Source organism: Nerophis lumbriciformis, linkage group LG11 (genome assembly GCF_033978685.3).
Source record: "Nerophis lumbriciformis linkage group LG11, RoL_Nlum_v2.1, whole genome shotgun sequence".
Lineage (NCBI taxonomy): Eukaryota > Metazoa > Chordata > Actinopteri > Syngnathiformes > Syngnathidae > Nerophis > Nerophis lumbriciformis.
The window spans coordinates 8606928-8625687 of NC_084558.2; the positions used below are offsets into that span (position 1 = coordinate 8606928).

At 41.3% G+C, this 18760-nt stretch overlaps 2 protein-coding genes across 2 annotated transcripts in view; both read right to left on the bottom strand.

The window, feature by feature from the left end:
* The window catches only part of arsg (arylsulfatase G), a 66602-nt gene extending 55580 nt beyond the window's left edge, over positions 1–11022 (bottom strand). Inside the window, exon 1 of the mRNA XM_061967495.1 lies at positions 10902–11022. The gene's annotated coding sequence lies outside the window, so the exon portion shown is untranslated. The remainder of the gene's footprint in view (positions 1–10901) is intronic.
* Positions 10896–18028, bottom strand: LOC133610833 (archaemetzincin-2). Its single transcript, XM_061967500.1, has 4 exons — positions 17961–18028; positions 14733–14839; positions 14517–14651; positions 10896–11024 (listed from the first exon to the last, which is right to left on the bottom strand). The coding sequence occupies exons 1-4, from the start codon at positions 18022–18024 to the stop codon at positions 11016–11018; spliced, it is 315 nt and encodes a 104-aa protein (XP_061823484.1). The 5' UTR covers positions 18025–18028; the 3' UTR covers positions 10896–11015.
* Positions 18029–18760: the final 732 nt, after the last annotated feature.

An 18760-nucleotide genomic window follows, 5' to 3' on the forward strand; every position in this document is an offset into this window, starting at 1 on the left:
TATTTATCTTATTTTATTAATTTTTTTAAAAAGGACCTTATCTTCACCATACCTGGTTGTCCAAATTAGGCATAATAATGTGTTAATTCCACGACCGTATATATCGGTATCGGTTGATATCGGTAATTAAGAGTTGGACAATATCGGATATCGGCAAAAAGCCATTATCAGACATCCCTAGAGTACATGCACAACAAAGCAACAACAGAACTATTGTTATTAAACTGCAGTATGTATTAATATAGCTGACAAGTTCATTGTAAACAATGCTGACCAACGGTGCTGACCACTCATAACACTTCAAATGCAGCTACTGCCATCTTGGGGATCTAATACAAACTATATCAGCAGACTGCCGACAGCTGCCGTTAATAATGCCAACATTTTGACCCCATAGGTTATTTGCTTTTGTATACATGCGTTAAAGGGGTTGTTTGCATACATACTGTACATATACATTCACTGTACAAACATACATATACACATACTGTACATATACACATACTGTACAAACATACATATACACATACTGTACATATACATTCACAGTACAAACATACATATATACATACTGTACATATACATTCACTGTACAAACATACATATACACATACTGTACATATACACATACTGTACAAACATACATATACACATACTGTACATATACATTCACTGTACAAACATACATATACACATACTGTACATATACAGTGGGGCAAAAAAGTATTTAGTCAGCCACCAATTGTGCAAGTTCTCCCACTTAAAATGATGACAGGGGTCTGTAATTTTCATCATAGGTACACTTCAACTGTGGGAGGCAGAATGTGAAAAAAATCCAGGAATTCACATTGTAGGATTTTTAAAGAATTTATTTGTAAATTATGGTGGAAAATAAGTATTTGGTCAATAACAAAAATTCAACTCAATACTTTGTAATATAACCTTTGTTGGCAATAACAGAGGTCAAACGATTACTATAGGTCTTTACCAGGTTTGCGCACACAGTAGCTGGTATTTTGGCCCATTCCTCCATGCAGATCTTCTCGAGAGGAGTGATGTTTTGGGGCTGTCGACGAGCAACACGGACTTTCAACTCTCTCCACAGATTTTCTATGGGGTTGAGGTCTAGAGACTGGCTAGGCCACTCCAGGACTTTCAAATGCTTCTTACGGAGCCACTCCTTCATTGCCCGGGCGGTGTGTTTGGGATCATTGTCATGCTGGAAGACCCAGCCACGTTTCATCTTCAAAGCTCTCACTGATGGAAGGAGGTTTTGGCTCAAAATCTCACGATACATGGCCCCATTCATTCTTTCCTTAACACGGATCAGTCGGCCTGTCCCCTTAGCAGAAAAACAGCCCCAAAGCATGATGTTTCCACCCCCATGCTTCACAGTAGGTATGGTGTTCTTGGGATGCAACTCAGTATTCTTCTTCCTCCAAACACGACAAGTTGAGTTTATACCAAAAAGTTCTATTTTGGTTTCATCTGACCACATGACATTCTCCCAATCCTCTGCTGTATCATCCATGTGCTCTCTGGCAAACTTCAGACGGGCCTGGACATGCACTGGCTTAAGCAGGGGGACACGTCTGGCACTGCAGGATTTGAATCCCTGTCGGCGTAGTGTGTTACTGATGGTAACCTTTGTTACTTTGGTCCCAGCTCTCTGCAGGTCATTCACCGGGTCCCCATGTGTGGTTCTGGGATTTTTGCTCACCGTTCTCATGATCATTTTGACCCCACGGGATGAGATTTTGCGTGGAGCCCCAGATCGAGGGAGATTATCAGTGGTCTTGTATGTCTTCCATTTTCTGATAATTGCTCCCACAGTTGATTTTTTCACACCAAGCTGCTTGCCTATTGTAGATTCACTCTTCACAGTCTGGTGCAGGTCTACAATTCTTTTCCTGGTGTCCTTCGACAGCTCTTTGGTCTTGGCCATAGTGGAGTTTGGAGTCTGACTGTTTGAGGCTCTGGACAGGTGTCTTTTATACAGATAACCAGTTCAAACAGGTGCCATTAATACAGGTAAGGAGTGGAGGACAGAAGAGCTTCTTAAAGAAGAAGCTACAGGTCTGTGAGAGCCAGAGATCTTCCTTGTTTGAAGTGACCAAATACTTATTTTCCACCATAATTTACAAATAAATTATTTAAAATTCCTACAATGTGAATTCCTGGATTTTTTTTTCACATTCTGTCTCTCACAGTTGAAGTGTACCTATGATGAAAATTACAGACCTCTGTCATCGTTTTAAGTGGGAGAACTTGCACAATCGGTGGCTGACTAAATACTTTTTTGCCCCACTGTACATTCACTGTACAAACATAAATATATACATACTGTACATATACATTCACTGTACAAACATACATATACACATACTGTACATATACATTCACTGTACAAACATACATATATATACATATACTGTACATATACATTCACTGTACAAACACATATACACATACTGTACATATACAAGTACATATGCATACATACACTCATACACATCATCATGTTTCATCAAACATATATTCACGTTGTTGCCCTGGTGGAAATTGGGTAACACATAGCACAGTGACAAAGCTTAACCTATTGTTACTATAACAATCTACAAGGTTAATATAGCTGGCTTCTCTTTCTTCTCATACATTTTTCTGCTTTCTTTTGTATTTCAAGTTATCATTTCATATATGTATTGTTGCATTTGAACAACTGTATTGTTGATAATATAGGTAATTATTGTTATTATTCATTATCAATAGCGCTATTTCTATTGGAATTTGTATTGCTCCATTTGTAGTGTAATAATGCTCATTGTCATTTCTGTGTTATTAATATTTATTTCACTAACTGCTTCTTTGCTATCACTTTTACCATCATATTTGTACATATCCTATTTGCTGATGTTGTTCTATTGTTGTTGTTGTTGTGTTTGCTTTTGTTGTTGTTGTCGTCTCTCTGTCTTATCCCCCTCTTGTCCCCACAAGTTCCCCCTCTGTCTTCCTTTTTTTCTCTCTCCATCCCCTCCTGCTCTGGCCCGGCTGCAGCAAATAATAATATAAATACATTTAATAAAGTCAAATACAAATAAGGCAACAAGAGAAGTATCCTACACTTCTCTTTTGCAAAGTAAATGTGGGCATCTACCTCAACTATATGATTTGCCTGAGAAGCTGGACAGGACAAAAAAAACAATTATGGTACACGTTATGGACCAAATTATTAAGACACACCTTGACATACTTGCCAACCTTGAGACCTCCGATTTCGGGAGGTGGGGGGGTGGTCCGGGGGCGGGGGCATGGTTAAGAGGGGAGGAGTATATTGACAGCTAGAATTCACCAAGTCAAGTATTTCATACATACCGTATTTTCCGCACTATAAGGCGCACCGGATTATAAGGCGCACCTTCAATGAATGGCCTATTTTAAAACGTTGTTCATATATAAGGCGCACCGCATTATAAGGCGCATAGAATAGAAGCTACAGTAGAGGCTGGGGTTACGTTATGCATCCCGTAGTTGCGAGACCTGTTGTGGCTCAATATTTGTCCATATATAAGGCGCACCGGATTATAAGGCGCACTGTCAGCTTTTGAGAAAATTGGGAGGTTTTTAGGTGCGCCTTAAAGTGCGGAAAATACGGTATATATATATATATATATATATATATATATATGTATGTGTGGGAAAAAAATCACAAGACTATTTCATCTCTACAGGCCTGTTTCATGAGGGGTTCCCTCAATCATCAGGAGATTTTAATGGGAGCATTCACATACCATGGTTTATATAGGGCACAGAGTGGGTGGGTGCAGGCTGGCGTAGGGGCGTGGTGATTGGCTCATGTGTTACCTAGGAGGTGTTTCCGTCTGTGGCGGCATGCTGATACAATTTCGCTGCGCTTGTTGAGGGATGACAGGTCTGGACGGTATATAATAAACAGTTTCTCTTTCAAGCATAGGTTGCATCTTTTATTACCACTATTGTAAGGTGTGCTGGATGCAAGAATTTGCCATGTTATTGAATATTCAACATTATTGTCTTTGAGATCCCAAATGTGTTTGCTGAGTTCTGTGGTATTCCGCAGGTTTTGGTTCCTGAAAGAAGCCTTGTGATTGTTCCATCTGGTTTTAAACTCTCCCTCGGTTAATCCTACATATGTGTCGGATGTGTTAATGTCCTTGCGTGTTACCTTAGATTGGTAAACAACTGATGTTTGTAAGCACCCCCCGTTGAGAGGGCAATCAGGTTTCTTGCGGCAGTTACAGCCTTTGTTGGTTTTGGGGTCGCTCTGTCCGGGGGCCGACGGCTCATTTGCAATTGTTTTGTTGTGGTTTGAGATAATTTGTCGTATATTGTTCATACAGCTGTAGCTCAATTTAATGTTGTTCTTGTTGAATACTTTTCTTAGGGCGTTGTCTTTGGGGAAGTGTTTGTCAATCAGACTGAGGAATCTGTGGCCAATGTTAGTTGAGACGTTTTTGCTGTATGGGGGGTTGTACCAGATGATGTTGTTTCGTTTTCTGTTCTTTTTTGGTTGGTTTCCTGGCGTGGGTTCATAGGTGAGGGTGAAATTGTAACCGCTTTCATCAAGGGCTTTTTGGTACGGGGGGGTTGCTTGGTCAAATTCAGCTTTGCTAGATGACAGCATCGATAGCCTTTTATTAATTCCGGTAGGTATTCTTTTCGTGGTGGTGGGTGGGTGGTTGCTGTCATGGTGCACATATTGGAGTGTTGTGTTGGATTTCGTGAATGGTTGGTAGCTGTTATTTCTCAGGTTGAAAGTGACGTCGAGGAAGTTGACGGTTTGCTTGTTGGCTTCAATCGTGATCCGTAGGTCGTTCTCTTTGAAAATTTGGCATATGCGTCAACTTCCTCGACGTCACTTTCAACCTGAGAAATATATACATATACATACACATACACATACAGGTATATTTCCGAATTGGTTTAACTGCCACCCGCCTGAATCTATTTAAAATCTAATTTTTTTTTAACCACCCGACCCGACCCGACCCGCGGATAAAATCTAATTTTTTTAAATTTCATCCGCCCGATCCGCGGATAATCCGCGGACTCCGCGGTTGTGCCCGCAAACCGCGCATCTCTAATATATATATATACATATATATATCCTGAAAATATGCAAACAAAACTGTGTTTAGATAATTGATACTTCAAACTTGCATAAATAAATCTTAAGGAATATAACATAACTTGGCTTCTGAGCGCTTCAAAATGCAATGAATAAAATGCTAAAGTTGTTGATAAACAAGCAATTATTTTAATAATTAAATATGGTAATTTTGAATGAAATATTATGATCATTTAAAATTAATTATTTCAAATATGTTTATTTTAATGTATAATTTTAAGGCTGGGTGTAATAAGGAGTCATAAAAAATACAAATAAAAATACAATTAATTTTGATGTTTTTAGCAAAATATAGTAAACATTTATTTCGTTTTTTTAATTTTAATTAATAAATATATGTATTTTTAGGTAAGATAAACATAATACAATTTATCTCTAGTCTGGATGATTTAGTTCTTGTCACCCTGTTGTCCTCCCGTTGTGACAAAAGGCTGTCCTCACCCAGGTCCGCATGGAGCTGGAGGGGGCGTGCTGGCTGAAAATCGGGAGATTTTCGGGAGAATATTTGTCCCGGAAGGTTTTCGGGAGAGGCGCTGAATTTCGGGAGTCTCCCGGAAAATTCGGGAGGGTTGGCAAGTATGCACCTTGATCATGGGTCGGCAACCCACGGCTTTTATAGGCACATGCCGTTCTATAGCCTCCTTGTTGTTTGCTTTTACCATTTTTAAAAGAGCTCTATACATTACCAACTGTCTGTGAGGCTGTGAATGTGTACAGTCTAAATTCTGACTGGTGATTGGATGAACGCAAGGAAGGCAAAAAATAAATAAATGAGCAAGAGCCAGTGTTGGATGTCGGCTTCTTGAGTATGCAACCTCTGCAGTATGCTAACCCATACAACCCATCCACATTTGTAGAGGAAAATAGTTTACTTTTGCATGGAGAGATTCCTGTGCCGTTACTTTTATTTGTTGTTCTTTTCTGTTAGAAAGAGTAAAACTTTTAAAAGTTCATAAGCTGTGTTATATTTATAGACTGCTTGTGGAAAAGAAGGATGAAAGACTCATTTGATCGTAAAGGTTGCCAACCCCTGGGCAAGAGCTTCTTGGGTACCCCTAAATTTGAATAATCCGCCTTACCAAGAAATTGTAGGCACATTTTAGCTTCCAGCAGTGTGGTAACAAACCCTTTTTTTGTTCAAACATTACTATGAGTGTAAAAGGCCAATAAAGGCATGCTTTGATGAGTTTGGTGGTGAAAAGCTCTTCGGCAACACGTTGAGAAAAAAAAAGGACTACAACTCAGATTGTGAGTCATTTTCTTCCATGATGGCTTCCAGCCGGTGTGATGGCCTTTTGTCCCGATACTCGTGCACATGAGGCCCTATTCTTCCGTTTGAGCTCATTTGTTTTTTCCGCGTTCGAAGTTACGCATGTTTTTCTAATTTGTATTCTCACGCACGCTCATCCCGTGTAAGTAAGACACAAGTTTTGCCACCGTGACTTTTTTTCTTGGTTGTGTAAAAAGCATGGGACATGGAGTTGTCCTAACACTCGTGAATGTCATTGAAATCCGTAAAAAAAAAGAGAAGACTTTACATTTTAAAAGGTCGTATCCATCCGGGCGGTGTTTGTGTACGTGTGTCGCCATGGTGATGTAGTAGTTTGTGCATAAACTCTACAACAGTGTCTTCCAGAGGTGTGGACTCGAGTCACATGACTTGGACTCGAGTCAGACTCGAGTCATGAATTTGATGACTTTAGACTCGACTTGACAAAATGTAAAAAGACTTGCAACTCGACTTAGACTTTAACATCAATGACTTGTGACTTCACTTGGACTTGAGCCTTTTGAATTGACATGACTTGACATGACTTGCTACTTTCCCCAAAACCCAAAGATGAAAAAGTTATTCGGGAGCGCTCCGTATTTTTCATTGTGTACTTGTCTATCAGCGTTGCGTGTGTCAGCTGGTGTGGTCTCAGTACAACAGCCAATCAAATTAGATCTACTTTGTTTTCATCACACAGCATTCATCCAATCAAATTGCAGGAAGAAGACAATGTCCAAACCACACGCCAGTGAACAAAAAATGATACCTAAAATAATTTCGTTTGGGTATAAAAATTACGAGGTGGTCAACACAAAACGGTTTGCAGTATGCAACACATGCGGTTCGAAAATTACTGATGGAGAGGCAACAACTTCCAACTTCGTCCGGCATTTGAAGTTGCACAAAGAACGGTAAGTTTTGAATGTAAGATAACGTTTATTGGCTAAGTAACGTGACTTTTATTTGCAGTGAGGCTGTAAACTCACTGCTAACGTTATAACGTTATTGCAAACACGGGAATCTGTTGCAGTTCACTATCTTATTCATACTTTTTGTTCAGTGATTTTTTTCAAGCAGGGTTACGTTAGTCAATATATCACACGTAACGTTAGACGGCGGTCAGCAGCACCGCGTATTTTAGCCACCTAAAAAAAGACAAAAATAGTAAAATAAAGGTCAGTTAAAATGTATACTATATTATGAATATGTGTACCGTTTTAGCTAGCTTTCTGACATACTGTTGGTTGTTTACCTCAGTGGTCCCCAACCACCGGGCCGCGGCCCGGTACTGGTCCGTGGATCGATTGGTATCGGGCCGCACAAGAATTTTTTCTTTTTTTCCCCTTTTTTTAATTAAATCAACATAAAAAACACAAGATACACTTACAAGTAGTGCACCAACCCAAAAAAACTCTCCCCCCCCTTTTGTTCTGGGCATTGAACATGAAGACTCTTCCTTCACTGTTCCGAGTGGCCATGAGAGTCTTGGCAGTGCCTGCCTCCAGTGCTCCAGTGGAGCGAGTTTTCAGCCATGGTGGCATCATACTACGCCCCCATCGTGCGCAAATGACTGACAGACTCTTGGCTAATTTGGTCTTTTGCAAATGCAATGCAGCATAGGGCCCTGACATAAAAAGTACAACTTTTTTGTTATGTTCACGTGTATGTCATGTTTTTTCAATGTTAACACTTTTGTACAAATAAGTACATTTGCACTTTATTTTTCAATGTGTTTGTTCTGTAAATGAATGAGTTAATGTTTAAAATGACTGGTTAATAGTGCTATTATAAAGTGCAATGTCAGCACAATTTTCTTTCCTGCAATTTAAAATGCACTTGTTTTAATAAATAAATACAGCGTTTGAAAAGCATACACAATCTGTGTTAATATATTAGTCTGTGGTTAAAAGGACTTGAAAGGACTCGAAACTCAAAATGCAGGACTTAGGACTTGACTTGAGACTTTCCAGTCTTGACTTTGGACTTGACTCGGGGCTTGCCTGTCTTGACTCGGGACTTGACTCGGACTTGAGGGCAAAGACTTGAGACTTACTTGTGACTTGCAAAACAATGACTTGGTCCCACCTCTGGTGTCTTCTTCCTGATTCGATGCAAATTATAATCTGGAGATGAAACTTTGTCTAATTGTTATTGTAATCGTTGTAATGTTTTCGTGATGTTAAGAGTTTTGTTCAGACCAAATGTTTGTGAAGCCATGATGCGTCAGAGAGGCTCACATTGACAATTGAGTGTATGTGTGTGCCACCTGACAGTTTGATATTAACTGTAAAAAGAAACAAAATCCATCGATTCAATTGATTGACACTGCATTTTATACAAACGCAAAAACCAGTGAAGTTGGCAGGTTGTGTAAATGGTAAATAAAAACAGAATACAATGATTTGCAAATCCTTTTCAACCTATATTCAATTGAATAGACTGCAAAGACAAGATACTTTACGTTCGAACTGGAAAACTTTGTTATTTTTTTGCAAATGTTAGCCCATTTGGAATTTGATGCCTGCAACATGTTTCAGAAAAGCTGGCACAAGTGGCAAAAAAAGACTGAGAAAGTTGAGAAAAGCTCATCAAACACTTATTTGGAAAATCCCACAGTTGAATGGGCTAATTGGGAACAGGTGGGTGCCATGATTGGGTATAAAAGCAGCTTCCATGAAATGTTCAGTCATTCACAAACAAGGATGGAGCGAGGGTCACCACTTTGTGAACAAATGCGTGGGCAAATTGTCGAATAGTTTAAGAACAACATTTCTCAACGAGCTATTGCAAGGAATTTAGGGATTTCACCATCTACTAATATCATCAAAAGGTTCAGAGAATCTGGAGAAATCCCTGCACATAACATTGAATGCCTGTGACCTTCGATCCCTCAGGCGGTACTGCATCAAAAAGTGACATAAAGGATATCACCACATGGGCTCAGGAATACTTCAGAAAACCACTGTCAGTAACTACAGTTTGTCGCTACATCTGTAAGTGCAAGTTAAAACTCTACTATGCAAAGTGAAAGACATCCAAGATGGACTGATGCAAAGTGGAAAAGTGTTCTGTGGTCTGACGAGTCCACATTTCGAATTGTTTTTGGAAACTGTGGAGGTCATGTCCTCCGGACCAAAGAGGAAAAGAACCATTCGGATTGTTCTCGGCGCAAAGTTGTCTGTGATGGTATGGGGGTGTATTAGTGCCCAAGACATGGGTAACTTACACATCTGTGAAGGCGCCATTAATGCTGAAAGGTACATACAGGTTTTGGAGCAACATATGTTGCCATCCAAGCAACATTATCATGGACGCCCCTGCTTATTTCAGCAAGACAATGCCAAGCCATGTGGTACAACAGCGTGACTTCATAGTAAAAGAGTGCGGGTACTAGACTGGCCTGCCTGTAGTCCAGACCTGTCTCCCATTGAAAATGTGTGGTGCATTATGAAGTCTAAAATACCACAACGGAGACCCCGGACTGTTGGACAACTGTACATCAAGCAAGAATGGGAAAGAATTCCACTTCAAAATTGGTCTCCTCAGTTCCCAAATGTTAACTGAATGTTGTTAAAAGGAAAGGCCATGTAACACAGTGGTAAAAACGCCCCTGTGCCATTAAATTCTAACTTAATGATTATTTGCACACACAAAAAACAAGTTTCTCAGTTCAAACATCAAATATCTTGTCTTTGCAGTCTATTCAATTGAATATAAGTTGAAAAGGATTTGCAAATCATTGTATTCTGTTTTTATTTACGAATTACACAACATGCCAACTTCACTGATTTTGGGTTGTGTATGTATTTGCTATTACAGTAAATAGTCACATAGTTCAGTAATGATGAAATTGTTACGTTCGTTAGTACCAGGATGTCCAATTACGATTAACTGTACACACGGTCCCCTTCCACTGTGGTCGCACTCACGGGAAAATGATGTGCAGTTAGATTTTTGATAGTTAATACAGAGTGGCATTATGGTCCTTTTATCCTCATCTCAATGGATGTTTGCAGGTGTCTCAATTGAAGCGATCAGAAAAGATTTTATAGTTTTCTGGAAGTTTATATTATCATGTGTGGTGTACTCTGCATCCAAACTTCAAGTGCAATATAATATTTCACCTTCCAGGGGCGCTGGACTTATTGCAGCCTCAGAGGCGCGTAGGAGCAAAAGTACATAAGTTGATGGACGAATACGCAGAAGGTCAGAATTGAAGAACATTTAAGGGTTGCGGCACCCAGAATGCGCATCTTGGGTGAAGGCGCACAGTGACAGACTTACGTCGAGGGAAAGAATTTGCGCAATCACACAGCTTTTTTTCAGAATAAGACCCATATAGTGTAGAGAAGATCATCTAATAGCGGTATGGATTCATACGTGACAAAATGTACTGAAAAAAGTTATGCAAAGTGTGAACTTCTTGCATGCAGGCCTCTTGTTTGTTACCGTTCATTAACTTACAGTATGGTGTGGCCTCTCTGCATCCACACTTTGGCCGCATGGAAGGGTTCAGCAGGTTTAAGAATTGCCGCCTCCTCTCCAGCAGGACTTGCTTGGCTTGTCTTCCATCCAGTGCTATAAGGTCTGATGAGGACAGGAACAGAGTAAGTGTTTGGTAGAACATCATGTGATATAGGCTTTGATTAGAACGAGTATAAACAACAGCCAATAACCACAGCCCTGTAAGCCCTGAAGGATGCAATCAATTCCTGAGGGTGTATTTTCAAAGAGGGAAATAAATAAAACTCTCATACTAACCGGCCAAGTAAAAATGGAAATTACAGACATTTACTGTAAAATAACTTAAACCTGGCTCAGCAAACTGCAGCCGACTTATTGCACTTTCCTGTGGTGAACAAGATATAATATACCGGTATATATATATATATATATATTGAATATAAATTAATTATATTGGCTCCAGTGACCCCAAAGGGAATAAGCGGTAGGAAATGGATGGATGGATGATTGGATATATTCATAAAGCGCTTTACATAGTGAACTCTGGAACCCTCAAGTTGCTGGCACGGCCGCTCTACCAACCGAGCCACGCTGTCTCATACACAAATAAATAGCCCAACCCCCGGCCAAATTTTTTTTTAAAGCAATGTGGTCCCCGAGTCAAAAGGTTTGGGGGCCACTAGTATAGAAAGTTGTTTGATGGCGCTATGTGAATTTCATAACTCTGTGAGTCATATTTACAAGGTTTAGAGCACATGTGTCAAATTCAAGGCCTGGGGACCAGATCTGGGCAGCCACATAATGTTATATGGCCTGGAAAAGCCTGAAAATAATGTACATCAATAAAGTATAGATCTTTCTTACTAAATGTTTTTTTAATTGTATTTTAAAACATAAAAATGCATGAACTGCATGCAATTGTATATATTTTTAACCTTAATATTATTTAGTATGTGTGTGTATTAAGTATGTATGTATGTATGTATTATGTAATGAACATCCATCCATCCATCCATCTTCTTCCGCTTATCCGAGGTCGGGTCGCGGGGGCAGCAGCCTAAGCAGGGAAGCCCAGACTTCCCTCTCCCCAGCCACTTCGTCCAGCTCCTCCCGGGGGATCCCGAGGCGTTCCCAGGCCAGCCGGGAGACATAGTCTTCCCAACGTGTCCTGGGTCTTCCTCGTGGCCTCCTACCGGTCGGACATGCCCTAAACACCTCTTTAGGGAGGCGCTCGGGTGGCATCCTGACCAGATGCCCGAACCACCTCATCTGGCTCCTCTCGATGCGGAGGAGCAGCGGCTTTACTTTGAGCTCCCCCCGGATGACAGAGCTTCTCACCCTATCTCTAAGGGAGAGCCCCGCCACCCGGCGGAGGAAACTCATTTCGGCCGCTTGTACCCGTGATCTTGTCCTTTCGGTCATAACCCAAAGCTCATGACCATAGGTGAGGATGGGAACGTAGATCGACCGGTAAATTGAGAGCTTTGCCTTCCGGCTCAGCTCCTTCTTCACCACAACGGATCGATACAGCGTCCGCATTACTGAAGACGCGGCACCGATCCGCCTGTCGATCTCACGATCCACTCTTCCCTCACTCGTGAACAAGACTCCGAGGTACTTGAACTCCTCCACTTGGGGCAAGATCTCCTCCCCAACCCGGAGATGGCACTCCACCCTTTTCCGGGCGAGAACCATGGACTCGGACTTGGAGGTGCTGATTCTCATCCCAGTCGCTTCACACTCAGCTGCGAACCGATCCAGTGAGAGCTGAAGATCCTGGCCAGATGAAGCCATCAGGACCAAATCATCTGCAAAAAGCAGAGACCTAATCCTGCAGCCACCAAACCGGATCCCCTCAACGCCTTGACTGCGCCTAGAAATTCTGTCCATAAAAGTTATGAACAGAATCGGTGACAAAGGGCAGCCTTGGCGGAGTCCAACCCTCACCGGAAACGTGTCCGACTTACTGCCGGCAATGCGAACCAAGCTCTGACACTGATCATACAGGGAGCGGACCGCCACAATCAGACAGTCCGAAACCCCATACTCTCTGAGCACTCCCCACAGGACTTCCCGAGGGACACGGTCGAATGCCTTCTCCAAGTCCACAAAGCACATGTAGACTGGTTGGGCAAACTCCCATGCACCCTCAAGGACCCTGCCGAGAGTATAGAGCTGGTCCACAGTTCCACGACCAGGACGAAAACCACACTGTTCCTCCTGAATCCGAGTATGAAAATAAAATGCATAGGTAATTGTGTCATAATATTATGAAGTGATTATAAGTACAGTACAGGCCAAAAGTTTGGACACACCTTCTTATTTCAACGCCCTTTCTTTATTTTCATGACTATTTACATTGTAGATTGTCACTAAAGGCATCAAAACTATGACACCTGTGAAGTGAAAACCCTTTCAGGTGACTACCTCTTGAAACTCATCGAGAGAATGCCAAGAATGTGCAAAACAGTAATCAGAGCAAAGGGTGGCTATTTTGAAGAAGCTAGAATATAAAACATGTTTTCAGTTATTTCACCTTTTTTTGTTAAGTACATAACTCCACATGTGTTAATTCATAGTTTTGATGCCTTCAGTGACAATCTACAATGTAAATAGTCATGAAAATAAAGAAAACACATTGAATGAGAAGGTGTGTCCAAACTTTTGGCCTGTACTGTATATGTGTGTGTATATATATATATATATATATATATATATACTGCAAGAGGGCACCCAAAACTGCAATATGGCTCTTAATGAAAACAATTTAGTATAAAAAATAAGCATTTGTGAGGGTTTTTTCAGTGCATTCACAGTTGAATGATATGTATGGCAGGTCCTGAAACGTAATCCTAAGGAATAGCGGGAATCATAGTGTATTTTATTTTAGCTACACAAGTGGGTCAAAACATAAGCGCCAATAAAAATATTTAAATATAAACTAATATAGGCTAACTAATATATAAACATATTCTAATCTAGACTGTCAAAGCGCTTTACAGTGAGAACTGAGAACCCATCATTCATTCATTCCACGTTTACACATTGATAGTGGTAAGCTATTTTTATAGCCATAGCTGCCCTGGAGTGAACTGACGGAAACGTGGTTGCCCATTTGCGCCTACGGCCTCTCCGACCCCCACCAAATTAATTCACATTAATACACCGGTGTGCGCTGCACTGGGAACAAGGTGGGTGAAGTGTCTTGCAGAAGGATAGGATGGCAGAAGCAGGATTCGAACCAGGAACCCTCAAGTGCTGGACAGCCACTCTGCCATCCGAGCCACACTGTCTACATTAATATATTTATATACAACAGTATACCATAGTTTTTATATCAGTACCTCTCTGATAGAGTCACTGATAACAGAACAGTAGAATGTTTGATACAGCTCATGTATTGGTCCATACTAGGCTGTACTGACTTCCATCCATCCATCCATTTTCTACCACTTGTCCCTTATGGGGTCGCGGGGGGTGCTGGGGGTACACCCTGGACTAGTCGCCACCTCATCGCAGGGCCAACACAGACTTATAATGGTATAAACTATGATCATGATCAAAGGACTTTTTTTTTACATTGTATCTCTCAGCTATGTTAAACCCCAGAGACACCTGAAGCTTGCGTAGGCAGATGAGGTCCAGGGGCCGACGGTCTGACTCTTCCAGGTGGTTGGAGCACTGCATGACACAGCTGAGCCACTGGTAATGCTTTATTCCAAACATATGCCTGATCTCATGCGTCATCGTCTGGAGAGGAGAAATCGTTATATTTGTGCTTTGGAATGAATGAGAGGAAGAGCGTGTTATAAGTTGTTTTTTTTGGACAACCTTGCAGGATCGGAGCAAGAGACTGCTGTGGATGGGAGGAGTGTGATGTCCATCAAAGGTAGAGTCGTCCCCCTGCTTTGGTTTGTTCTTCAACATTCCTGCATGACCTAAGGTGTAGATTAGAAGCTGTCATCACACATGGCAAAGCTGAAAACACAATTCCTGCAATTATCAGTGAAGTTGACATTTGGCGCCATCAAGTGGTATTACAAGCACATTACACAAATATGCATGCCAGGCTAACGTGACACGCTGTGCATAGGCGTGACTGTTTGTTTATTATGCTTGGCTGGTAACCAACCAGTCCAGGGCGTACCCAGATGATCCCCTTGTAACTATAATGAGGACAAGGACAAGATAAATAGTGGACTGATGGCTGGAAAATGCATGTGTGCCTAATCTTGTGACATTAGAAATGGAATTTATGGCTATGGAGCTGGATGAGGAGTTCCTTTCAAAGAACCATTCAAAAGAATGGCTCGTTATTATAGTTGTGTTTGTTTGTTTAATCAAGGAAACAATCACTGGTAACAACTGCAGTTGCGCCTCGCCACATTGTGCTTTAAATATTGCGGCTTCACCACATCGCAGATTTTTTGGGATTTATAGTTTTTAAAATCGTAATTCTATATTTTTGCCCTAAATTAAGAATTTTCAAGCATAACAATGGCTAAATAAACTTAAAGTATCAATATTACAGTGGTATTGGCAAATAAAGGAGACCAAACCAATCAGAGTAGGCTTGTCACAGCCCGGGCGCACCTCCAAGAGCATGCTGGCGCGCGCCACTCCGGCTTTAGCAAGCGGCTGCATTCAATCGGCTCAATCAGCAATCTACACACCTGTCGCTGATGAGCTGCCGTGCCTTCTTAAGCCAGTGCAAACCTGCGTTCCGGGCCAGAACGTAGCAACCTGTTCCCGTAGAGTAAGCGACTCGTATCAAGCTCTATGCTCGCTCTCTCTCTGTGTGTTTTCTTCTCCTGTGTCGTGTCTTCCAGCAGCATTCCTCTGTCCCCTGGTTACGAGCTATGTGTCTTGTCTCCCCGTGTTCCCCTCTGGTTCTCTGGCTGCCCATCTTGGATCTCGACCTCCCGCCTGGACACGGCCTTTTGACGCCTCTCTATTGCCCCCGACTTTCTGCCTGTTCTCTGGACCTTCGAGCCCGCCTTGCCCCTCTGGGACTTCCACACCCCGCACCTACTCAGTGGCCTTGTGGTTAGAGTGTCCACCCTGAGATCGGTAGGTTGTGAGTTCAAACCCTGGCCGAGTCATACCAAAGACTATAAAAATGGGACCCATTACCTTCCTGCTTGGCACTCAGCATCAAGGTTTGGAATTGGGGGTTAAATCACCAAAAAATGATTCCCGGGCGCGGCACCGCTCCTGCCCACTACTCCCCTCACCTCCCAGGGGGTGAACAAGGGGATGGGTCAAATGCAGAGGAAATTTCACCACACCAAATGTGTGTGTGACAATCATTGGTACTTTAACTTTTAACTTAACTCAACACTACCGGTAACACACTACAGCTAATATCTACACATAGACACACACCACACACATTTTGGATTAGTTCTCACACTCCATTTCTGATTCATATATATATTTTGCCTATATATATAAATAAACATGGAGCTAAACGACGTCCCTGCTGTCTGTGCCGTCTTCTTCCCCTGTACACACGTAACAAGGCTGTTCAGTATCGTGGCTAATGATTGGCTCAGCCTCAGGTAGCTTTACTATATTGGATTAAAAGAGTGTATATGTGACTAAGGGGTGTTATGTCATGTCTGGATGGCTCTCGTGTTGTTGAAAAAGATATTTAAAAACCATAAACATTTTATGATCTAGCTATGAAACTATTTGATCTATAATGAATGTTTCCTACTTTAAGGAAATGTATTTATCGCGGTAATGTCCAAAACCAATTAGCAGCGATAAACGAGGGACGACTGTATAAGATAAGATCTGAATCAGAATCGTTTAAATTTACACCAATATTAATATATTGGTGGGAATTATTCTGAAATATTGACTATAAGCTTATATTTGTTGTGTTTTTATTGTAAACATTCCATAAAGTGGTTACCACATCCCCATGCTTTCACAATGACGCCATTGTTTTATTTTTTTTAATTGTAGCACAAGCGCGTTTCAATACAGAAAAAATACACAAATAATAAGTAAGAATGAAATGTATATGTATGTAAAACGTCTAAATAAAACTAAAAAGAAAAATTAGGACATAATAAAAATGTTCATACCCTATCTGGTGTGTGTATGCTTGACTTACCTACATATCCTCAAACAATGAACCAGAAAATGAATCAAAATGGGTTAATTCGACTCTGACTCATTTTCTAGTCCATTCGTAAACAAACTCACAAGCTCACAACCGGCAAGAAATCTGCGTTCAAAGAACTCCGGCTTATTAGTGATTCCCAGAGCCCAAAAAAAGTCTGCGGGCTATAGAGCGTTTTCTATTCGGGCTCCAGTACTATGGAATGCCCTCCCGGTAACAATTAGAGATGCTACCTCAGTAGAAGCATTTAAGTCCCATCTTAAAACTCATTTGTATACTCTAGCCTTTAAATAGCCCCCCTGTTAGACCAGTTGATCTGCCGTTTCTTTTCTTTTCTCCTCTGCTCCCCTTTTCCTTGAGGGGGGGGGGGCACAGGTCCGGTGGCCATGGATGAAGTGCTGGCTGTCCAGAGTCGGGACCCGGGGTGGACCGCTCGCCTGTGCATCAGCTGGGAACATCTCTGCGCTGCTGACCCGTCTCCGCTCGGGATGGTGTCCTGCTGGCCCCACTATGGACTGGACTCTTACTATTATGTTGGATCCACTATGGACTGGACTCTCACAATATTATGTCAGACCCACTCGACATCCATTGCTTTCGGTCTCCCCTAGAGGGGGGGGTTACCCACATATGCGGTCCTCTCCAAGGTTTCTCATAGTCATTCACATCGACGTCCCACTGGGGTGAGTTTTTCCTTGCCCGTATGTGGGCTTTGTACCGAGGATGTCGTTGTGGCTTGTGCAGCCCTTTGAGACACTTGTGATTTAGGGCTATATAAATAAAGATTGATTGATTGATTGAACTACAAATCGGTTCTCATTGATCACTTAAAAGAGCCATTCATTAGCAAACATCCTATATTTCTAAACTACCTCCAAGAGGGGTTTTAAGCAACGTAAGCAATGTATGACTTAGCAAAATCTTACCCTTATTAAGAGAGGCGTCTCCAAAGACAAAATTCCAGGAGTCTTCAGGGCAGAGGTCCATCATTGTGATTCCATGCATCCTCTGGTTTTCTGTTCCATAAAAATAGCAGGTTGTCACCTACAGGAGGAACTAGCAACAACTGTACAGTCAAATCTATGTAGATTTGGTATAGTCAACTAAATTGTTTTGGGCCTCACATTTCCAGAAAGCAAAGGGCTTCTCCCGCCACTATTAGTCTTATTTTGTTTATTCCGAGGAACCAGCATCCTCTACAGTAGACACTTGACATGTGTCTGTTTATTCTGTCAAAAGTTACAGGAGCGCTCTGCTGTTTTTAGGGACTTTCTTCAAAAAAAGATAGTCAAAGATCATCTCCATGACAGCACTTTTCAGAATCAGTTGCAAAAATGTGAGTCTCTCACAATTTTTTTTAGCTGAACATGCGTGCCACCAGTTGAATAGCCCAAATGATGAAAAAGAGAGGACCCAAAATGGAACGTTGGGGAACACTACTAGTAAGTTTTAAAAAGTTGAACAAATGACTACTGCATTCAAAATAAACATCTGTTACATAAATCACATTACAAAAAAATATTGTGCAACTGCCAAAAAGGAGGAGACTTAAAGGAGAACTGCACTTTTTTTTTTTTTTTGCCTATGAAAAACATGACAACGAATTGATTTTTTTTCGTATGCATTCTAACTCTTAAATAAACGTAAATATTGATTGATTGACACTTTTAATAGTAGATTGCACAGTGAAGTACATATTCCGTACAATTGACCACTAAATGGTAAC